Genomic DNA, 24,504 nt, shown 5'->3' on the forward strand with positions numbered 1-24,504 from the left:
AGCCATTTTCTAATCTCTCCTGTTACATATGAGATAAATATCCTGCTAATTAAGAGAATGGCATGATTTGCCTAAGGTTGTTCCAGTTAAGTACTGGAGTATGCCTGGAACCTGTCTTTTGGCAGCTTTTACCTGTCCACCAGTGCATCTCAAACTCCATTGTACATCAAAATAATCACATCTTATTGAAGTTATAGTCCTGGTTCTTCCTCCCAACCCCATGTTCCCAGAAGTTAAGATTCAGACTCAAAATATATTTACAAATACCTTGGCCATATAGCTAGACTCTTCTCTTACTAGATTTTAACTAAAATAACCCTATTTTAACCTACATTCTGCCACATGGCTGTTTACCTGTGCTCAGGTACCTTATGTCCCTCTCCTCACATTTTTCCAGGTGGATCTTCCTAGCTCTACCACTTCCTTTCCCCTCCCAGACTTTCCACCTTCTACATAAGCCATAGGCTTTTAAATTGACAGGTGATGCATCTATACAGTACACAAGATATTCTTTCTACATCATCTATGCCAAAACCATAGATTGTGGCCTACTCCCAAACTTTTTGATTCGTGTCAGGAGTGGGGTCTAATAATTTGCACTCCTAATATGAACCCAGATGATGTTCAAGAAAATACTGATCTACACCAACTTAGCAACTGCCTTCTGCCCACAGCTCAATCACTTCTCATTTGTCTGTCTCAGTATCTCAGTGCACTTAAAAAGCAGGGGACTAATCCAAGTGGTGATGGTATACGCCTTTAATCCCAGCACTTAGGAGGCAGGGCCAGAAAGATCTGAGTTGGAGGCCAGTCTGGTCTACAATGTGACTTCCGGATAGCCAAGGACTCTGTTACACAGGGAAACTCTTATTTCAAAAAAATAGTGGGGACAGGAAATCTGGAAAAAAAATAGGTAAAAAGTGTACATATACTGGGGTGGTGGTGGAGGTAGGGGTAACCATACCAGAACTATTATTTTCAAAAGTGTTTCTAGTGGAAAGACTAATCTTTAAAAAGCAATATCATTTAAGTTCCCAAAACATATGCAGTAAAATGAGAACTACTCTCAGGTAGACTAGACCCGAAAGCTTGTTGGCACCATCCCCTGAGACCACAATGGATGAATACTCATATTTGAAGTTCCTTCTCCATATTTAATCTAGAAGTTCACTGAGGATCTTTCCAGCTTCAACTCTCCAGTTGCCAGAAAATGTTTGTCATTGTGGAAAGAGAAGCATCGGGAAAAAACCTTTGTCTAACCCAATGCACAAGCTTGCTTTGTCAGTGCCTGCTTGTTACATGGAAAAAGTCCTTTGTGCTTGTGGATTCATGGAATTCTGATATCACTAAGGTATTTCTTAAAGCTCCAAAACCCACTTCAGGAATACATTGTGTCTTTTCTAGGCCAAAGGACAGAGAATGACAAAGTATGACATATTTTAGCTTTCAATTCCTGTTTCTTGCTCACTAAAAACTGGATCCTCCTCCCACTCCCTGCTACCTCCCATCCCCACACAGCTCCAAGCTCAGATGTTCAGTCTAGCTAGGAAAATAATCAGAATTGGTAGACTTCATAGGTCTCAACCTCCTACTTCTACTCAAGCCTTGTTACCATCTCACCATCTTTAGAACAGCCACAAAGTAAAGAAAGAATTGCACTGGTCTACCCCAATTTACACACCCCTCATCTCACAAAACGCCATGACAAAAATTTGTTTATTATTTTTCAAAACACAACAGAAAATGCGGGTAAAATCATTCAAATTTCCACTGTGGTAGAAAGCTGAATTGATACGGCTGATCTGTCTCCCAGGTTGTCCAGTCTGTACCACGGGTGGATTCTGGACTGAGCTGTGACAATGGCAGGACTACATGGACACCTGCATCAGGACAGTGATCAGAAGAGCTGCAGGCCAGCTTTGAGCCCATGCATTTGTCCTTGGTTCCAGACAAGGCCCTCCATGTTGCCACCGCTGCTGCTGCTGCTAGAGTTGGTATTGCTGCCATAACATAGGCTGCAGACAGAATGGGCAGTTGGTCAGGGACAGGGACAGCTCTAAACTCTGCGGGAGCTCCTGTATATGCCTGTGGGAAGGGCCTGTCTTTATAGAGACATGAGCTACTCTGATAAGTGATTTCAGATGAGAACTGGGGGTGGCTCTGGCCCCAACCTGCCCCCCCCAATTGAAGGGTAGAACTAAAATGAAGCATTATGCACAACTGCAGTATAGAAACTAGGCATGCAGAGCGGTGCTGCTTGAGATTAAAGGATCGAAGCCCCAGCCCAGCCCCAAGAAGAGAAATCAAAGTGGCTGCCTCAGCAGGGCCTCTTTCCAAGGTCCTAGAGCTTAGGGGCCCACAGAAGACTTGGCTGGATCCCTTCCACATCTAATAACTAGTTAGCAGCTTAAGATGAGGCTTGGGATATAGAGAGAAGATGGCCAAAGTCCACCCCATATTTTAAGACTGCTTGAGGTACATAAGTACCCTCTGTCTCGCTAACCTGGCTCAAAAACACTCAAGTCCCTGCTTCCTGTAGGTCAAAGGACTTTCCAACTGGACGAGGTGTCATCCTTTACTCACTCAGGCAGACCTATAGCTATACTACTGTAGCAGAAAAAAATAGCCTTACAAGTACTCTAGTCCCACCCCTTCCCATCACCCATAACTTTACAAACAAGAAAATTGAGGTCCAGAGTTGAGTAAGAAATGATTTGTCCAAAGTCACAAGGCCAAGTCAAGGGTAAGACTGAGGAAAGAATTAAGGTTGGGCACTTTATCAACTCCTAATGACAGAGGGCTAACGAGCTGGGCCAAGTCAACAGCTCTGTCAGCCCACACATCCCCCTTCCTTTATATCCGGGTACTCATTGGGCCAAGCTTTCCTAGGGTCAGGTTATTTGGAAGAGAATGGGGCCTCTAAAAATGGAATCTTGTAACAGTAACTTATTCGCCTGAGGTAATTGTCATCTGCGAATCTAGACTTGATCTGAGAAGCTTCTAGCCTCCATACAGTATTATCTAGGCCTAGAATGTTTTCAGCCTCTGAGACTTACTGCTGAATAAACTCACCCTTTCTAGCTCTTTCTGAGCTCTGGCTAGCTGGTCAACTCAGCTGTTCTGGCTCAAAACTCATCTTCACGCCAACTGATTCAATCTGGCTTCTCTCTGGGCTTCTGAATTGCTCTGCTTGGCCTTAAACTAACTCTAGCAATCTGTTCTAACCTTCTGGATCCTTCTCATTCTCTGGCTCATTCTGTCTTTATGAGGGATTAAAGGTGTGTGCTAAGGGCTGAGCCACACCACAACTAGAAACAGGTTTTCTCAATAAATAATACAATCTGGGGGTTAACCGTGTGATCAAATACCCTGCAACAGAATTCTACTTCTAACTGGCTTCCACGGCTACCTCCTCTATTCATCTGATTCAGGGATACTTGGCTTCTAGAGCTCTCTTCTAGAATGCCCATGTGAAAGGCAATTCAAGTCATCTCCTAGGGAATAAGCAAGCAGAACATGCATGGACTCTCAATTCCAATGACCCAAAGGCCAGTGCATACACAGACACTTGCACACAAACTGGTCTCAACCTGGAAGGGATGTCAAATCATCTCTGTGATGATATCATCAATTCTTTACATTAGGGTAAAGGAATCCTAACAAGGGTACAGTCACTGACTCATTTACCCCACTTTGTTTCTTATCTAAAAGGTAGCAATCAGAGAGGTGAGAAATCCCACTGCCACAGGTACTCACCTACTCTTGGACTTTTGGGGTTCTAGCCGGTGCTCTAGTACAGGTTGGTCCAAAAGATACATGGTGTCATAATTATCCAGCATAAGCTCTGCTGGGTCCTCAGTCTGACCTGGTATTCGGCCTATAGGGAATGTACCCCATCGTACATCTTCTGTACAACAAAGAGAAAAGAAAAGAATGAGCTTTTCAAAAAATCAAAATTATATTCAGATTCAATCTTACCTCAGACAGAATGGCAGCCATTAAGAAAACCAATAACAGTAAATGCTGGTAAGGATATGGAAAGGGAACTCTGATGCACTGCTGATAGGAATTATAAACTAGTCCAGCTACTGCAGAAGTCAGGATAGGGATTTCTCAAAACAAACAAACAAAAAAACCCAAACAAACCCAGAGTACCTTTCTACCCAGGAATACCACTCCTGATTATTCACCCAAAGGACTCCATAATCAACATATCACACAGGTATTTGCACATCAATGCTTTATACAGCATTATTCATGGTAGCTAAGTCATGGGACCAACATAGGTGTCCAAGAACAGGAGTGACTAATGAAAATGTGATAAAAAAAAAATCAAAGGTTTTTTTCTGCTTTCAGAAAGAAAATGGATACAGCTGCAGATAATCATTAAGTATGCCAATCTCAGAAAGAAAAATATCATGCTTTATCTCCTTTGTGGTTTCAGGATCTTATAAAGATGCATATGCACTATGTCAGACATTAATGTAGAAATTTTAACTGTCAAGGGAAATGAGGTGAACTAATAAAAGTATGAAATGAGGACAAAGGGGGTATGATGGGGAATATGTTTAACATACAGTGTATGCTTTCACAAAAACTTAAAAGATTAATTTTAAAATATCAAATAATATTTACAGAAAAAATGTGGGTTGATAAGCTTGTTTTCCTATTAGTAGTACACAGGCCCACCCCCATCTATACCTACCTAGCCCTCTTAGCCAATTCAGCATGGGTTTTCTGCATATCCCTTGGCTCTGTCCTCACTGTTACCACTTCTCAAGACTGCCTCTCTGTACATCTTAGCACTTTGTAACTCTTACCTCTGTGTGCTTACATTATATACACATACACATAGCTACAGACATTTTTGTTCCTTCTCACATTCTTCTTAGGTAGATCTCCACATAAACCCAAACATCTTCAGATGTGGCAACACATAAATTAATAGAAATCACAGAATTCTCACAGCATGCTTTCTCTATACCCACCAATACACACAACCCCAGATGCACAGAAAGAACACCACATATTCTAAGATTTATTTATTTGTTATTTATATGAGCACACTGTAGCTGTCATCAGACACACCAGAAGAGAGCATCGGATCCCATTAGAGATGGTTGTGAGACACCATGTGGTTGCTGGGAATTGAACTCAGGATCTCTGGAAGAGTAGTCGGGCTGTTAACCACTGAGCCATCTCTCCAGCCCCCGAACACTACATATTCTACCCTGCAAGGATATGCAGAGAAGCACACACATTCCATTCACTGAATGTCTCCTACTCCACTTCTTGCCTCCTACAACTCTCATTTCTAGGTGGAAACCCCAGATATCTTAATGTCTTTACACATGTACACATGCACACATGCACACATTCAGAGAGAGAGGGAGGGAGCAGAGGGAGAGGGGAAGGAATGAGTGCAAAATGGGGAGACGGAGGGACTTCACATCATAACCTTTCTTAATTCATTATCTACAACTTCCCCAAAACACACATACATGAAGATGTTCCACTCTGGGATGAAACATAATTCTCCCTGTCACATACCTTTGGATGTACGCCATTTAGCCTTGGATCAACTTTTTAAATGCAAAAACCATAGAAACCACTCAAGAAGGGGTGTTCCTGTATTATATATTATGTATCAAATTATCACACTGTATCTCATAAATATACACAATTAAGTGTCAACTGAAAAAGGATGGGCTCTGGGTATAATTCAGTGGAAGAGCACTTGCCTAGTCTGCTGATTTCCTGGGTTTGATTCCCAGAATTGTATACACACAAAGAGAAGAGCTACTCCCAAACTGCCTATCTCTCTAACCTTGGCCCTTACAGGAACTTGTATATGTTTTAATGATCTCTAGCACCTAATAATATAGATATTTGCACACACAAGGATCACTCCCTGTGTTCTATCTAATAGCACTGAGTTGACTATTTCCAAACCTATGTATATTATTGTCCGTGTCTCTTTAGCCTGACATTCTTATACATATCCCTTGGTGACAGCACAGATACAATTCAAAATGACTATCTCATTGCCTAGTCATAAAACCCTCCCACAGGCTCCCAAGTCTTCCCTCACATAAATACCTCCTGGATCTCATGGTTCTTAAGTTGATTCTGCTTCCTCTTCAGAAAAAAATATACAACACTATGGCCTATTTGAGATTCTTTTTGCAACCCCTACTTTTCTCTTATACCCATATCTAACCCCCTAGCCTCCCCCCCCAGACAAAACTGTTCCTGTACTAATTCCTCTCTCTTTTTTGCTATTTACAAAAACTCCAACTTCAGCCTTCCTTGCCCTAAGAGATTTTTTGTCACTAACTCAGAATTTACCTATCAGGTGTGGACACACACACACAGTGCTCATTCAGCCCTAGCACTCCCACTTGAGTTTTTATACAACATTTCCACACCTGTCCTCATAGGGCAAAGGCTACAGCTTTCCCCATGAGCTCATTCAATGATACCTGTTTGATTATATCTCACTCCTCACTGGGCTCAGCTATTTCTCTGCTCTTCTCCAGGTCCATGTCCCTGTCTCTGGTGTCCATGTGCATATGAACACGTACCACCCCATACTGACTGTTCTATTTGCTCTGTCTGCCTCCCTTGAGGCTCTTCCTTCTTAAACTAGATGAAGTCATTCAAAGGAAGACCCTCAGAGGAGCAGATTGATGCACCTCATTCCCTATCACCAAGCTTCCCTGTATCCTTTCTGAGCTTCAATTTCATAGACTTGGATAAACATCTAAAATCTGAACCACTCCATATTTTCTTTTGATCCAGTTTCTCAGACTTAATGCCCTGGGTTTGAATACACATAGCAAAATCCAGTTTTACCACAGTGAGTAGTATACATGAAAACGTGTGATCTAATATATTTTACCCCCCACCTTTCACATTGTTTTGCTCCTACTGCGCAGGGCTCACACACAGCTAGTTCTATGAAACAACAATCAGCCTGAGAGCCGTCCCTGATGCTTATATACTCCAACCTAAGAGGGAAGCCACTTGCCATTCATGTATCTATCCAGTTGCCCCTGAGGCTTGCCATACACTGTTCACACCTTATTCCTTTCATATCTATTCTCTAGGGTGAAGAAAAGTCTCAAGGGTTCACCAACAGAGCACAGTAGTATCAGACTATAACCTCACCTACTCAGGAGGCTGAGAGAGGGAAGATCTTCAGGAAATCTTCATTTCAAAAAGAGCTAAAGCTGTCAGGATACTGGGGCATGCACTCAGAAGGCTTAGGCCACATGATCTCAAGTCTGAGATGACACTATGATACTCAATCTTAAGAGAGGTGGAGGAGAGGCAGAGGGGGACAGAAAGGAGAGAAGGGGCCCATCAAGAATGGAGGGAATCAATGATGGAAGAAAATAAAAGTGGGTGTTAAGACTACTTACCAGAGCTTACTTGCCATGCTGAACCCTGCAAAGCTTCTCTTTTCCGAGACATGATTCTACTATTCTCAAAAACACAGGATCCCTGTAAGAGAGAGAATCCCCCTACTTCCATCCTGTCTTCTTCTTCATCATCATCATCATAGTCTTCATCTTCATCATCCTCATCTGCTTCCTCCTCTTCTTCTAAATTATCACTTTCCTCTACATCTGCCTCCATCTGATCTTGAAAGACCTTTTGCTCCTCTTCTTCCTCTTCCTCCTGTTCTTCCTCCTGGTGCTCTTCTTGCTCCTGCTCTTCCTCTTCCTCCTCCTCTTCCTCTTTCTCTTCCTCGTCCATCTCCTCCTCCTCTTTCTCCTCCTCTTCATTCTCCTTTTCCTCCTTTTGCTTGACATCCTTAAGGTTGCCTTGCTCCTTCTGTTGAATACTTTCTTCAGACTCACAGTTGGTACCAGGTGGTTGTAGGTCCTGATGTAAGGTATCCAATGTGTATGGAGCTTTGCCAGTGGAGGAGGAGGAACCTTCGATTGCCTTTGCCAAGCCACTGTCTCCATTCTGAGTATAAATGGAACAGACTCGAAGCAGCTTCTCCTGCTCTTCATCTGGCAGGACCTGTCCCATGGCTTTGAAGACTCTAAGCAAGCAGAGGAACAGAGTAGGGAAAAGGTCAGTGTCTCAAAGTCACCTTATAGCTCAACACTCTGCAGTTTGAACTTGCTCTCTGAACTTCACACCTGCCTCTGAAAGGCAGCACAACAGAGCAGACAGAACAAAAAACCAGTAGGACCATGTATGCTGGACCAGTTTTCTGCTACATCTGTTTTAATTCTTATTACTTCTCATTAGAATGAAGACAATAACAGAATTCAATTTCTAGGGTTCTTGGGGTTAAGAAATAAGAAAGCTCACATAGAATGCCTGGCAGAGTGCCTGGCACATAATAGCAAGCAATTAATGATAGCTGCTAGTCTGCAATGAAATACTACATAAATATAAAAACTAGCTAATAGGCATGCAAGGCTGGAAATCAGAACAGAACACTGGAGGAATCTGTCCTGAGGGCCAAGGATATGGAGGGCAGTGTGCTGGCTTCTTGTGCATGGAATACAATGTGTGATTCCTTATGGAAGCAGCTACAGGCCAGCCTGGAATAGAGGGAAAGAAAGCAGCTGCAGTTGACTAGACAAAGCCAATGTGGAGGGGAGGCCTGATGAGCACTGTGAATTGGTTGTGGGTGCTACAGGAGCTGAGGGGAAGCAGAGAACACAAAGGAGGGTGTAGAGACTGGGGGAGGGCTTCATGGAGGTGAGGCCCAGGTGGCCCAGGGGCAAAAGGGTGCACTCGGCCTGTGGCCAGAGTAGCTGGCTGAAGGGTAAGGCCTGTGCCAGGGAGCTGCAGGAAGGAAAGTGTGTGCATTATGGGGCAGGACACCTGCCAACTCCGAGGACAGGTCAAAGTTGCCATTTCTGAAGATCGCCATGTTAACCACAGGGAGAACTGCAAGGGCTGGACAGGGAAGCCTAGAGGCAAGAAGACCATGGAGCCACCTGTCTTCACAATCCAAAACAGTTGGTAAGGGTGGACCTCGGGTATTGTTGGGAGACATGGGAGGGAGGGAGCTGTAGGAGACAGACACACAGCAACAGAGCCCAACTTGCTGACCAATGGAGATGGTCAGAGGAGTATTAAACAAGATGGCGCTGTGCACACACAAGACAGTGCTAACAGCAAAACCACTAAGAGATAGAGAGCTGCTAGGGAAGATGAGGGTGAGCACACTTCACAGACAGAGCCTGGCCTCTTAAGAGGCAGCCTGCACTGTGGGACACACAGCAGGAGGGAGGGATGGAGCACATCCTTCTAGAAGTGCCGAGTGTGAAGCATGCATGCTTTGTGGAGGGAACATAAGCCATGCATGCAGACTGGTCACATGTGGCTGGCCACTGTCTTTGGGGACAGAACTAGGATCTACTGACTAGACTGGGAGTCCCTGTTGGCAGGACTCATTTCCTATTCCAAGAGGACACTGGTTCAAACGGAATTGATCTCCTGGCTGGGGGAAGATCCTGAAATGCTTACAACTTTATGTAGGGAAAAGCCAGGAAGAAACCCTCCCCTCCCCTTCCCTCCCCTCACTGTCATCCATTAGTGTGATTAATAATAAATATCCCCAGGCACTTGGTGCTGGCAAGCTGCCTTGTCACTGCTGCTTATTACCCATTGGCCATCCCCAGCTTCCAGGGTGCCCATTAGGTGCTGTGGTGAGAGGAGTCATAAAATGTACCCTCCCCTCCCCCCCCCACCCCACTCTCACTCCAACCCCCCACCCCTACCCTGGCCAAGTGTGCCTGTCACAGTCTGGGACTGAGGCCAGGCATTTAGGCTGGTGGAAAGAAAGTGGAGTTTAGATTGACAGAACTCAAGCCCAGATTCTCATCCCATTATCATCAAATCACCATGATTTTAAGGTACTTCAATCCTCAGTCCCTAGATATCTGTAAAAATGTATTTTACTTAAAGGAAATTACCTATTTAAGAAAAAAAAGCATGATGCCTGATAATTAACTATCCATGGCATCCTCTTGGAGGAAAAAAAAAAAAAACAAGTTTTGTATTCATACAGTAACAGAAGTCCTCTGCCTGAGTTCACTCTTTGTGAAACATTAGGGAAAACTCCAGACTTAGGGACCGGCTACAGGGATCTCTGGCCCTAGCCAATGTGAAGCATACCTAGGCATAACCCCTCTATTTTCCACTCTGTAAACAGGTAAATCGATCTAAATTCATTGATTATCTGAGAAAGGTAGGATCTGTGCACAAGGAATGGTACCCAAGTGAGCCACTATTACCAGTGGCATGTGTTGCATCCCTTTGATATGCTTGGGCTGGGAGAAGATCTCTATGGTTCAGACTTCTCCACTTTGCAGGCACTTTAGGATTGGACAGTGTCTTGAAGGCCCCACGCTCTTTTCCCTCCCTCCCAAGTATACATGTCCTTCCTTTTCTACTTTTCTCCTTGAAATGCTAAATGCTTCTCCTTTGATGTTCTATCCTGACTCCTCCAGAAACTGCTAATTTAATTCCCAGTTTCTTATTCATGTCAATTATAGTCCGGAGCTCACACATCTGGCAATGTCTATATAGCTCGGTCCCATCTCCTGGAGCTCGTGCCTTGGCTGAACTTGTCAGCAAGGCCACATTTTTATTTTTTAAGTATGTCTGTAGCTCAGATACTGGTAACTACAGGTTCAAGAAAGATTTTTGGATCAAAAAGATGAATCACAAAACTGACACTGTCTTGGCATCCAGTCCCCCACTTTACTTACTCCTTGGACACTGGGTCATCTCCTTCCAACAGAAGAAGATATTTCATTCAGTTTAAGGGCATTAACTAAGACCTGTATGGTGACTAGATTGGTGTGATGTGCTGGAGTACAAATAGCTAATGCAGAGATCTTGCCCTCCTTGTAGTCTAGGAGAAGGAAGGAGACACATGGGCAGGGGGAGGAGACATGGCAACACAAATCTCAAATTCAGGAAATATGCAGGAGTCAACAGGACGGGCTAGGCTGTGCTACCACCAAGTGAGATCTATAATGGTCAAGGAGCATCGCTCTGGAGTTGGACTGCCCATCCAAAGGCAGATATTAAGCATACAGTTGAAAAGTAGAAACCGAATTATAGAGGAAAGAACTGGAGTAAGGAGATCTGGGCTGAGTAGTTTATATAAACCAGAAATAAGCACTGGCATTTCTAGGAGGGTGTGGCATCCAGCATTAGTGTAACAGATACAGGGATTAACAAGGAGCTCTGGTTTGGGTAATTAGGTCAAGGCAGCACTGGTACTGAGTACCAACCAAACTGCAGCAGGTTAAGGAGGAAAAATAGTGAGAAAAATCAAGATGAGACCCTTTTTGGAGATGGGAAAAAAAAGATGCCCAACAAAATACACAGGGGGAGAGCAGATGCTACTTGGGTTATTACTCTTTTAAGATGAATAAAACCCCATACCTCAGGCACATTCATAAAGGGTAATAACCAGCTAAGCAACGGAGACAATGAGGTAGGGCCCTAACAATGCTGACATACTTGCCCCTCCAGAGCACAGACAGAACAGACCTTGGTGCAGTGCAAGACCACCTCAAACTAAGATTGGTGATGTTGACTCTAGAGACTATTAGAGACACCTCAAACTAAGATTGGTGGTGTTGACTATAGAGACAAGTCAGCTCAAGAGGGCTCAACCTTGGGTTGAGGGAGACCTGGTACATGCTTTCGTCCACTGGAGGAAGCTAGGGTGAAATGGGAGAGCAGCAGGGACTTGAAGTCAATGGTGTATGTTCAGAAGAGTCCAGGATGGGAGACAATGTGGTCAATAAGCAAATGGTCAGAGCACTGATGCCTGGCATGAGATCAAAACTTGTAACTCTCCAGTGGCAGCAGTGAGCAGTGCTATGTAATTCTCAGGGAGAACTCAGCTACCCAGGCTGAAGAATGAAAAGAACCAGAGCAGGGAAATTAATCCCAGCTTGAGAGGTTGGAAGTCGGACACTGCCAAAGGATTAGTAGAGCAGAAGGTGTTAAGGATGAATGAAATGATACACTATAGACAAGGCTGAGGAAGCAAAGGGAAGGAAAGGGATAGAGGTTGGGACACAAGGGAAAAACAGTGTCATGGGATAGGAAGTTCAAAAACCAAAAGGACAAGACATGGTGGCCACCAAGTGGGATACTGGGCTGTCAGCTTTCTGAGTCATGAAAATATGCTGCTGTATACAGTGAAGAATGAAAAATCTCTGGAATTGAGGAAATGCAGGGGTCAAATGAATTGTTCAAATGAAAGAAATACTGCTCTAGTAAGCAGGAAGAGGATCAGGTACTAAAGGCTTCTAGGAGAAAGAGAGAAGTAGCTTAGGGCCAGGAACTGACAGAGACAAGGGAAAAGAAGACAACCATGGGTATTTACAGAAATCACAACACTCCAGTTGACCACACAACCTAGAGAGAATAGAGTATGGTTACCATGATAGGTAATGCAGAGCAGAAAGATCACTGAATGTCAGGTTAAACCTTCACTTTGCTAAGAGGGCATTAGGGATTGTTGAACAACTTTCAAAGGTATACTCAGGGAAGCAAATAAAGGAGATAGCACTGGGCTTGGAGAAAGAGCTGGGTCCACTAATAAACACTAGATACTATTTATTGTGCACTTACTCTGTACAGGTCACTATGCTAAGCATTCTCCCACTGGACTCAGTTTAGCCAAGCCTTACACTGAATGACTATAGGCAGTAGCACCCTACCCCCGCTTCCTCCAGACTCAGTTGTCTCATCTGTTATTGGAAGGGATATGGGATTAGACATCACCAAAAGAGCCTTCCAATTTAGTCAGTCTAATGCTGAGAGGCCCTGAGCCTTCCAGGGCCATAACCTCTTATCAGATGGAATTAAGACTTACATCTGAAGGAGCTGGGGGCTGGCCCAGCAAGGTGAGCCCAAGCAGGACTCGATCACCTGGGGCCAATCAAGGGTGGTAGAACAATTGAACAGCCTCCAGCTCTTTCTTGCTTCCCACTGGCCTGGGGAAAACCGCCTCGCATTCCGTCCTGAAAGAAAACAGAGGCTTAAGAGAAAGAATCATGTGAGTCCTTCACCCAGTCTTCAACCTCAAAAGTGATAAGGCTCCATCTCTCTTCATCTCCCCAAATTTCCACTCTGTAATTTCTATGTACTCAAAGCATCCAGAGTGCCTCCTTTCCATGGCATTGAGAAGAAAGGAGAAAAGGGAGATTTCCCTCCTAAATCCTGTAGCTTTGGCAACTCTAAAAGTTTAATAAGGGAGTTAAAGGCAGAGCTGAGGACACTGGCTGAGGACTTGGGATGCCTGGGCCCCGGGATTAGGGCTAATTTTCCTCACCAGCCTTGGTGTTGGCCACGATCAGTTCAACAGTCCATCTAAGGATGTAGGTAGGCCGGATCCCAGTGCTCCCCAGCGTAGACAACTCAGAGAACATCTTCTCTAGCAGGGCCTGTGTGAAGGTCTGGGAGTGCAGGCCCCTGAGCAGGGGCTGCCAGAACTGAGAGAAGGGCTTTGGCACCAACACGTCACTCAAGTCGATGTTTTCTGGTTTGTGAGGGATATCCGTTGATGGACGGGAAGGGCAAAGGGACCAAGATCAAGAGAATGATAGAGCACCAAAGCAAGCCAGCAAAAGGGGTGGGCAGAAGAGAAGAAAAATTGCACACCAAAGAGAAAGAACAGACATGCCCAAGTTCCAACAACAAGAATTGCCATTGCAGAACAAGAGGGAAGAAAAGCAGAAGGGCAGGGAAAGAGAAACCAGTTAGTATCTGGCAAACAACAACTGATTCAAAACTAAGTATAAACGAAAGAACTCCTTCTGACTTCAGGTCATCAATAACTCACTGTGTGAATTTGGTTCAGTAACTTCCCCTTTCTGGACCTCAGTCTGAGCATCTGTAACATGAGGATGTTGGACTAGATGACCTCTCAAGGCCCCTCCAATGCTGCTGTTCTAGCTCTCTAGCTAGTGGCTAAATCACATTTGACAAGGCACAACAACAGTGTTAAGAAACCCCACCCTACCCATTCCAACCCACCTTAACGGATTCAACACCACCTAAGTAAAGTCCCATGGCATGTCAGCAGGACTACTTAGTCTGTTCAGCCAAAGGGACTGACATTTCAGCCCCACCCCACACTCCAGCCCACTTCTGGAGTTCCCACACAAGAAACACAGAACCCTAGGGTTTCAGTGAACACCCAGGACCTTACCTTCATACTCTATCTGCAAAGCTGCCAACTGTTCGAAAGTAGGAATGAGGAAGCCATCATCTAGAAAAGCATCCAGCACAGCATCCCTAAAGTAAATAAACAGTAGTTTAGAGAGGCATGGTTGCACATGCCTATAGTCCCAGCTACTTGGGACACTCAGAGACTGAGGTGAAAGCATCATTATGCCGGGCAGTGGTGGCACACGCCTTTAGTCCCAGCACTTGGGAGGCAGAGGCAGAGGCAGAGGCAGAGGCAGAGGCAGAGGCAGAGGCAGAGGCAGAGGCAGAGGCAGAGGCAGAGGCAGAGGCAGAGGCAGAGGCAGAGGCGCAGAGGCGCAGAGGCGCAGAGGCGCAGAGGCGCAGAGGCAGAGGCAGAGGCAGAGGCAGAGGCAGAGGCAGAGGCAGGTGGATTTCTGAATTCGAGGCAAGCCTGGTCTACAGAGTGAGTTCCAGGACAGCCTGGGCTACAAAGAGAATCCCTGTCTTGACAAAAAAAAAAGCATTATATTCAGAACCACCCTGGGTAATTTAAAAAAAAAAAAAAAAAGAGTCTCAAAAGAAAGTAAAAAGTTACCTTTCCAAATAGGCTGGACTGGTTGTTTAAAGTTGAAATGACTTAAGGGGCTGGAATATGGCTATATCTCAATGGTACAAGATTAAACATAGTGTGCATAAGGGCCACAGTCTAATTCCCAGTACCAAGAAGAAAAACCAAAAGGCACACTAGAACGGAACTGACAAAAAGACACCTATTCCTGCAACACTTCCAAAACAGCTAAGCTAATGTCTCTGGTTTAAATGGCCAAAGTACCAGTGGTAGAGACTAATCAGAAGATAAAGCTGACAGGCTTCAGGCTCCTGGGATAGGGATTGAACCAGAATCTGGAATTGGTGGGCTTTGAACACTCACATACCAAGCACGTGGTGATCTACATCACATAAGTGAGAACAGTGGTGACTAAATAACTCAAATCACAGAATAAAAGTCTTAGGCTGACAGAAGGAATTAAATGCCTGGGATGACCACGTGCTTTTAGACCTCAGTTCCTACAATGTTTTTGTTTCTCCTGTCCGTTTCTCTATCCTTCACACTGGCTATCTTCTTCTTTTAGATCCTAGAAGTAGAAATGCTAGGTATGCAACTGCTAGTCTGGATATGACTCAGGCCTCCTTACAGAGAACCCAAATCAAAGTTAGAGGGGTCGAAAACATCAGAAATAGGGGAGATTTCTCAACTTCAGCTAGCTCAAACCTAAACCACAACAGCAGGTTCTCCAGTTACTGGCTTGCTAAGAGCCTCTCCTAACTGACTAGATCTAGCAGGTGTCAAGCTTTCAAGATGTCCCAGTATCTAGAGGGATGCTAACAGGTCAGCTCCTTCTAGCCAGCAGACTAGGCTTGAGAACACAGCTATCCCTCCACTCATCTCCCATCTCAGATAAGAATCCTAAAACTTAAAGTAACCTACAAGTTGCCTGCTCAGCACAAAAAGCCAGATACTGCTATGTAAGGCACAGAAGTAATTTTTTTCCAGCTGCTGGGGAAGCTGCTCCTCAAACCTTTGATGAAGGGTACAGCTAAGAAGTCTAGCATGGGTAAACTCTAATGAAATGCCTTTGGAACTGAGCATCATGGAATATAGATATTTAATGCAAGCACTGGGGAGGCAGAAGCAGGTAAATTTCTATTTGAGTTCCAAGACAACCTAGTCTACGACAGCCACAGCTACACAGGGAGACCCTGTCTCAAAAACAAAACAAACAAACAAAAACCAGCACCATCACCTTTGGGACTAAAGACAAAGGAATCCTAGCTTACATGGCAAGCTTTCATCTAAACTCACCTACATCAGATCTAGTGTAGATTCTTTGCAACTCTGCATCTTAGATTTCTTTGAACTTTCCTTTACTGTAGGGCCAGCATTGTCTGCATAGTTTTTTTGTTTTATCTTCTTTCTTCCCTTTGTGGCACTGTGGATCAAAACTAAGGCCTGTGTATACTAGACAACTGCTCTACCACTGAACATCACGCTCCCAGCCTTCTTCCACAGCTTGTTGGCTCAAGTTCTCCAAAGCCCTTTCACACTGAATTTAGGCAATACAGAAGAGCAACAAGTTCTGCCTACTCTGGTTGAATTGAACACTGTTTGTGGACAGGGCAACACACACAGCCATAATGAGAGGAGGGAACCTCGCCTAGCCTCTAGCAGCCAGGACCCAAGGTCTGTCCTCTGTCTGCCTAGCCATGATTACCCAAAAGATACTGACATCTTCCAAGAGCTGTTTGAAAAAAAAAACAGACTAGCAGCACTCAAGACTAGGTGATGAAGTGTTATATATCAAAAGCATTTTTCTATTTGTCAAGTCTGTCACATTCTATGTGACAGAGGGAAAAGGTTGCCAGGGACTGCATGACTACCCAAATTTATAACTCTGGTTATTCAGTAACTCACAATAGGCAACTTGGTAGCTAGGCTGGAGACAGATAATACAGAAGACAATCACCATTTAGGGTAAGAAGATTTACTCTAGGATTTCCTACAATAGAAATCAGCAAGCTAGAACATGACAACTGTTGTTTCTTTCTGGTACTAGGAGTTGAATTCTGGGCATTGTACATGCTAGGCAAGCACGATACCACTGAATTACATTCCCAGCCAGTTTTCTTTTCTCCCCCTCAACTATTATTTTCGAGACAGAATCTCACTAAGCTGCTCAGACTGGCTTTGAACTCATTCTGTAGCCCAAGCTGTGAATTTGCAATCTGTCTACTCAACCTCCAAAGTAGCTAGGACTACAGGTCTACATCACCAACTATGTCTTGTCTTGAAACCCAATTTCAATGAGGCTGTTACTCTCTACTGTAGAGAATAGGCAACCCTGAGTTACCAAGTTACAAACCTGTTCTCCCATGAAATGCTCTTGAGTTCTTCTATGATGCATTGTACACGTGGGGAAAGGTTATTCCACACCTTAATAGCCTGAAGTAAATGCCTATATTTCTCCAGCACCTGACAGCAAAAAGAGTCCAATCAGAATCTGACTCTGTCAAGTACCCCACCCCAAACCCATCCAGGATCTCTTCTCATAGGACCTCAGAATTGTCCTTAAGGGAACAGGACAAAGCATGCATGGTGGGCCCACAACTCCTTTATAAGCCCCAAAACTAAAAATAACTCGGGTTTCTCCTTCTCCTACTCTCCCCAGTGCAAATCCTCTGTGGCTCCCAATCATCAGAGGTTCTGATACTTAGGTGCCTACTGGGAGTATTTTGTTTGAGATGAGCAGAGATCTTTGGGCCAAAAGGTAAGAAGCAAATGGGAGAAATGAGTTATACAAGCAAGAGAACTGTTGAGACCCAGGTTCCAATCCTAGTTCTGTCATGCACTGTGTATATAACCCTGAATCTGTCCCTTCTGTCATCCACAGGTTTCAATCTGTGAAAAAGAGAGGACCTAAACGGTTTCCGAGCCTTTATATATATATATATATATATATATATATATATATATATATACCTTAAGTCTCATCTGATCTAGGGATGCTCTTAGTCTCCACCTGCTGGCCATCTTGAGAATCATAGGGCTATACAGCTGTACCCCATTCCCAGTTCTCTACACTAGAGCAAATAGTCCATCAACTTCATTATCTGCTTGCTCTCTTCCATCAGCTCACAGGGTCATCTGATTAGACCCTGCTGGTCTCCTTCCATCCTCTCCGAGAAGTACCTTCATGCTTTGCCACTTTTCCAAATTCTCTGAGAAGTTCCCTCATGCTTTGCCTCTTTCAAATTCTTTCTCAAGACTTCTCTTTCAGGTAGCTGGCAAGATGAAGAAATGGCTAGGATAGGTGACAGCATACCACACCAAGGATACTTACCTTAAACTGTTCCTCTTCATATGATACCAGCAATTCTCGTGCTTTTTCTGAAAACAGAATGAAAAACAGTGAAGGAAGCCTAGCCTCTCATTCTCTCTGGGAATCTGAGCTCCTTGTACCTTGAGCTATAAGCTGACAACTAAAATTCCTTCCCTACTTACTTCACATAACTCAAAAAAGGGGGAGCAGCACCAGCCAAGCCAAGCACGCCCTCCCCTCCCCACCCTGGGCCCCAGGTGCCAGCAAAGGAGAAGCCCAGGTAAGCCCCCACCCTGCCTGTGACCGCCCCTTTGTGGGGCAAATGTAATATCCATTCACCATAGAAACTATCCCAATAAGATAGTTTGTGACAGTGTTTTTTTTTTTTTTTAAATCCTGGGACTCCATCGTAGCATACAGAAAGTAATCTATCAAGGAAAAAGAAGCAGTACTGACCCCAAGCTTGAGTGTTCCAGGAACATGTCCCTCTTTGCCCCATGAATACCTACCATACAACTCCCTATGTCTTGAAGATGGTTCTGGATGAGAAGCTACCTCTTCATTGCCTTTACTGTTTGCATCATCCTCGACAGCCACCTCTTCACCTTTGTCCTCATCCTGAGATTCTGGTATCTCTTCAATTATATCATCAACAATAATTTCACCTTCCTCTTCTTCAGGTTCGTCTGCTTCTACCTGGTCCTCATCCAACTCCCAGGTTTCTTTCAGGCTGTCTTCCAGTTGCCGGCTCCAGAATGTCTTCTGGAGCCAATTGAGAACAAAGTAGCAACCTAGAAGAGGCAGGGGTGGATGCAAGATATATGCCATAGGACCAATTATGGGCAAATAATTAGCAGGTCCCCAGTTCTCTGGGCCTCTATTCTCATTTTGTATGCATAATGGGAAAGTCTAAGGAAGAGGCTCTAAGGATCAAATCTAAAATATTTGCATATATCCTCTCTTGTATTCTCCTGCTCACTGGTATCTTTCCTTGGGGGGGGGGATATAATGCTAGCTTTAGACGGGTGCCAACTAAAGCAAGGGGTGGTAAATGGGAGAACTGAAACCTAGGTATAACAGCTACTTATGTGGCCTTAACAAAGTCTCTTCCCTTTTCTAGATCTGTTTCCTGATTACAAGGGAAGAGACTAAATCAGGGATTTTTAATCAAGATGGAATGAACATAAAAAGAATGCCTGAGTTCATGACACTATGGTTTACACCTCTCAACCCACCCTTTAGACAACCATACTACCCACAGAGCAAAATTTAAGAGGAAAGCAATACGCTACCATTAAAATAGCAAAAGGGACCAGAACAGAGGCTATACAGATGGCTCAGCAGTTAAGAGCAATTGCTGTACCTGCAGAGAACCCAGGCTTAGATTCCAGACTCACAACTGTCTGTAACCCTAGTTTCAGGGGACCCAGCAACCACACACAAATAGTGAACACACACTCATGTACATATATAAAAAATAACTCTGAGATTTATAAAAGAACCAGAATAGTACACAGCCAAGCCATATTAAAACATGAAACGGGCTGGAGAGATGGCTCAGTGGTTAAGAGCACCGACTGCTCTTCCAAAGGTCCTGAGTTCAATTCCCAGCAACCACATGGTGGCTCACAACCATCTGTAATGGGGTCTGATGCCCTCTTCTGGTGTGTCTGAAGACAGCTACAGTGTACTCATATACATAAAATAAATAAATTAATTAAAAAAAACATGAAACAAGGTAATATTAATCCTGATTCCATTTTTTTCATACTTTCCACATGGATTTTTGCCCTATGAAAAGGCTACAGTAAGCTTGTGAAAGCCAAGCCTTATACTGTAACCAAAAAGAGTCAATAATATTTTCACTTGTTCCTGATACCAGGTACAATCCTCCTTTTTGTTCCTCTTCCCCAAATGCCACCCAGTCCAGGCCCACGAGCTTAACACACCCCTGGCACTCACCTCGGCGGCAGTCATTTATATGGGGCATTTTCTTATGGGTCAACTTGTGGCGAAGTTCAACAATCCATTCTGGAATGTTCACCTGATTAGGGGTGGAGAATGAGTTTAGTTAGAAATAAGAAAATAATAAAGCTTGCAGAAACTCAGAGACGAATCACCCTGGCCATCCATCTCAGTGAAGTTTCCAGTCTTACTGGTGGTCAAGATTACCAGAGCGCACAGCTTAGAACATGGGAGAAAAATCTTTGCCAAGTGTATATCATATAGAGCATTAGTAATAAAGAATCCAAAAAAATTAAACATTACCCAATCAATAAATGTAATGACGTACAGTTCTCAAAGAAACATACATGGCCAATTAATATTTGAAATAGTGCTTAACAGCCTCAGTCATTAAGGAAATACTAATTAAACTTTTTCAAGATTTGATCTCAGCCCGGTCAAGATTGGTATCATTAAAAAAAAAAAAAAAAACAAGCAACAGTAAATGCTGGTGTGGATGTGGGGGAAGGAATAACCCTCTTCACTGCTGGCAGGAGCACAAACTGGTATGGCCAGTAGAGAACCCATATGGAGGGTCCTAAGAAACTAAAATGAAATTATCCCATGATCCACCTATACCACTTATAGGCACATACCCAGGGATTCTAAGTCAACATACCTCCGAAGTACTTAAATACCCCACTAGCTGGGCAGTTGTGGCACACGCCTTTAATCCCAGCACTCGGGAGGCAGAGGCAGGTGGATTTCGGAGTTCAAGGCCAGCCTGGTCTACAGAGTGAGTTCCAGGACAGCCAGGACTACACAGAGAAACCCTGTCTTGAAAAACCAAAAACAAAAGAACAAAAAACACCCCCCCCCCACTTACTACTACCCTGATTTATAATAGCTACAATATATAATGAGCCTATAGGTCTATCGACACATGAAGACAATATAGAACAGACACTGAATAGAATTTTATTCAGCTGTAAAGAAAAAATGAAAGTATGGTATCTTCAGGAAAACAAATCGAATTGAAGATCAGTATGTGAACCAACAAAATAAGCCAGACTCAGAAAGACAAGTGTTTCAAACCTTTTCTCACATGCAGAATCTAGACTTAAACGTATATATGTGTGTATATATGTTTAGGGCAAAGAATACAGAAAGAGGAGTGTGAGCAAGGGAGGAAGGGAGCTACTGAAAGGGACAAGGAGAACAAGGAAGGCTAATGGAATGTGACATGCAAGCACCAGGAAGGATTATTTGAGAGAGGAGGGATCGGGGATAGGAGTGGAAAGCAGAGAAGGGCAAATAAAAACAAAGTATAATAATATACGTACACATGTCGTAGTGGAACACGTTATTTCACGCATTAACAACAACAATAAACTTGAAAGCTAAGTGTCTGAAGCTTCTACTGGTTTACCTGGTTGTGATGAGATAAACTGGTCGATTTGCATACTTTAACCCATGACCTACTTAGGAAGCCCTCCTAGAAAAAAGAGAATGAGCAATGTGACCTTTCACACATACCTCCTGAGCCAGGTATTTGAGGGGAAGGTTAGAAGATTTTGTCTTCCTCTCTGAGATAAGATTCACAAACCTGGGTTGGGAGAGAAATAAGTGGCATAGTCCAAAAAACTGTTTTACTCAAAATTCCTTGTGAAGTTACCTTTCTACTGACTGCCCTGTTCTTATGCTTGGTGTCAGCCAGAGCAGGGATAGTCCCTACCCACCCCAACATTTACTAAGGTCTCTGCTATGTACTGAAACAACACAGACAAATAATACACTGTTCTGGTTTTGGCAAATTTGGTCTAGAATAATCATAACATATGGTAGAACACAATATGCTATAGATGTCAGAATAAAGGACTACATCAAATAATATGGGGAACACAGATAAATGACAGAAACAGAGGACAAAGGGGGAAGACATCAAAACAAAGATTGAACAATATAAGGCTTTGTCACATGAGAAAACTCAGTGGGAACCCTCCCCCCAACATGTATGAAATGTTCTGAATTTCATACCTCCTACACATTCTAGGAGGGAAGGAAGAACAGAAGAGAGAAAACTCTCTAGAAAATAGAAAGAGAGTTGTGTGGACAAGACATAGCTGTGAACAAGACATAGTCATGGCCAAGTTAAAAAAAAAATCACAGGTTGATTCACACACAAAGACCCATCCGTGGCTTTTTGTTTCAGGTAGCGCCCAAAACCAAGCCTTTGAAATCCATGTTTACCCACCCCCCCCGGTTCCCAAAGCCAACCCCCGAGTCTTACCTTATGCAGGTCTTACCTGACCAATGCCATGCCATAGAGCAGTCTAAGTTCATCAGAGCCCAAGCTACCGGCTGCATCAATGAGCTTACATCGTATCAGGTCAGCAGTAGACGCCACTGCCAGGGGCAGTTCGTTGCCTAACCTAAAGGGCCACAGTCCAGCACCATCATAAAAATCCTTACATTGTTCCATCCTCTACCACAGAAGCTTGGTTGTTGCACTATACTCCCATTACACACTGAAAAGTGCACGGAGATACAAAACACGGTGGAAAAGATGGGGTAAAGTCCCCGAGATCCACCAGTAATAAAGGAATTGAGAAGCTGGCTGCGGTACACAGGACATCATCAACAGTTGTGTGGGTGGACACAGTCCATTCTCTCCCCCCTCAAACTATTTAGCTAGAGACACCCCAAATCTTTATACCTCCCTCTCTCATCAAACGAACTGAGCCATCTCAATCCTGAATCTAACCTAAAGGGTGACAGTCCAATCCCTAACTGGAACAAGAAAGCCACTGTAACATAGCAACATACTCCTTTAGTCCCGGCTCTGGTCCCCTCTATTTTGCACGTAAAACTTAAGCCTCACAGACACAAAAATATTATTGGAACATACTCCCTACTTTCCTTCGATCGGATGACTACAGGAGTTTGGCTGCAACTTTTCCCCAGGTTCTTAGGAAGGAGTGAGGCATCACCAGCACCCAGGCAAGAGGGCTGACCCGGCCACCTTACCTGCTCCTCCATACTGTAATTCGGTTCAGCGCGTACTGCTGCAATTTCTGGTCATCACAGAACAGATAAACCGTCACTTGCTCCCATTCAGCCCTGCTGAGCCAGGAGACTACCATACTCCTGCCACTTGACGACTCTGGCTGGTTCTCATCGAAGGACTGCTCGTCCCATGCACGCCACACGCGATCCATCCCCTGGTAGGCAAGACCAGGCCTACGCCTGGATTCCCACCTGAACTGAAGTACGCAGTCTGGCGCGCGCTTCACACAGCCTTCTCTCCAACCGGCGCCGACATTATCAGCCAATTGGAGAGCATGACCCCGATGTAAGCCCGCCTCTCAACTGTAGTGTGGCCAATAGGAACGTGGGACACTCGGCTTACAGGATTCTGTTACCACTCTCTACCGGAAGTGTTCATTCACAAAGCCGCCTTACCAGAACTACAGTAGCTTCAGCTTCTAGGTTCTGCTATTTTCCTGGCTGTTGAGCGTCATCTGTCCCAGACAGGAACCGGTGTGCCCGGATTACAAAAAGAAAAAAAAAAAAAAATACTTTGCGCCCCTTGGCGGTCTACGGAGGAATTTTTCTTGATTACAGTACTTTCTTGGTTAAGGTGCTTTTAAGTTTCCTGGTGGGTTTTTTATTTTGGTTTTGCTTTTGCTTTTGCCTTTTTTTTTTTATTTTTGGCTCCACGAACAGTTACTAATCCAGCAGGTTACTTTGGACACAAAAGAACTACAGAGAAGATTTGGTAGAACAAAATCGGCTTTCTTGACAAGTACTGAGTAAATAAATACCACCCTGTTTGGAGGAAGGAAAAAGAACAGTGTGAGAAGGTTCGGGGCCAGTGAAAGATGGTAGAGGGGCAGGAAGTTAATATTAGCAAAGTGCATGCATGAAAGTGTCAAAACGGCTCCTGTCAACATATAGCTGTGTCCTTAGAGGTCTTCCAGAGCCTGACATATTCAGAGGCAGATGCTCACAGCTAACCATTGATCTGATCATGGGGTTCCCAGTGGAGGAGTTAGAAGACTGAAGGAACTGTGGTTTGTGGCCCCATGGGAAGAGCAAACAATACCAACCAAGCAGAGCTCCCAGGGTCTAAACCACCAGCCTGAGAGCACATAGGGAGGGACCCATGGCTCCAGCTGTGTATGTAGGTGAGGATGGTCTTGTCGAGCATAGGTGGGAGAAGAGGTCCTTGGTCCCATGAAGGCTGGATGCCCCAGTGTGGGTTATTCCTGGGTGAGGAGGTGGGAGTGTGGTTGGGAGCACATCCTCGTAGAAGCAGGAGGAGGGGAATGGGATAGGGGGTTCCTAGCTTGGGGGGGGGAATGGGGAAAGGAGATAACATCTGAAATGCAAATAAAATATTCAATTAAAATATTATAAAAATTAAATTAAAAAGATGTCATAACGGAACCCATTATTTTATATGTTAAATAAAAAGCATCAATAT

The 24,504-nt window shown here is 44.1% G+C and overlaps 1 protein-coding gene across 2 annotated transcripts; it reads right to left on the reverse strand.

Annotated features, from left to right (window-relative positions):
* Positions 1-1,698: 1,698 nt before the first annotated feature.
* Positions 1,699-23,339, reverse strand: Las1l (LAS1 like ribosome biogenesis factor). Of its 2 annotated transcripts, XM_034485777.2 has the most exons (14): positions 23,046-23,339; positions 22,325-22,450; positions 21,555-21,624; positions 20,037-20,118; positions 18,584-18,865; positions 18,096-18,142; positions 17,118-17,227; positions 14,219-14,304; positions 13,850-13,900; positions 13,340-13,546; positions 12,881-13,028; positions 7,425-8,056; positions 3,757-3,907; positions 1,699-2,015 (listed from the first exon to the last, which is right to left on the reverse strand). In XM_034485777.2, exons 1-14 carry the CDS (start codon positions 23,234-23,236, stop codon positions 1,898-1,900), a joined length of 2,301 nt encoding a protein of 766 aa, XP_034341668.1. In that variant the 5' UTR covers positions 23,237-23,339; the 3' UTR covers positions 1,699-1,897. The 2 variants fall into 2 exon arrangements, with proteins under 2 accessions (XP_034341668.1, XP_034341669.1); XM_034485778.2 differs by lacking the exon at positions 13,850-13,900.
* Positions 23,340-24,504: the final 1,165 nt, after the last annotated feature.

This window comes from Arvicanthis niloticus, chromosome X (assembly GCF_011762505.2).
Source record: "Arvicanthis niloticus isolate mArvNil1 chromosome X, mArvNil1.pat.X, whole genome shotgun sequence".
In the NCBI taxonomy this organism is placed as follows: Eukaryota; Metazoa; Chordata; class Mammalia; order Rodentia; family Muridae; genus Arvicanthis; species Arvicanthis niloticus.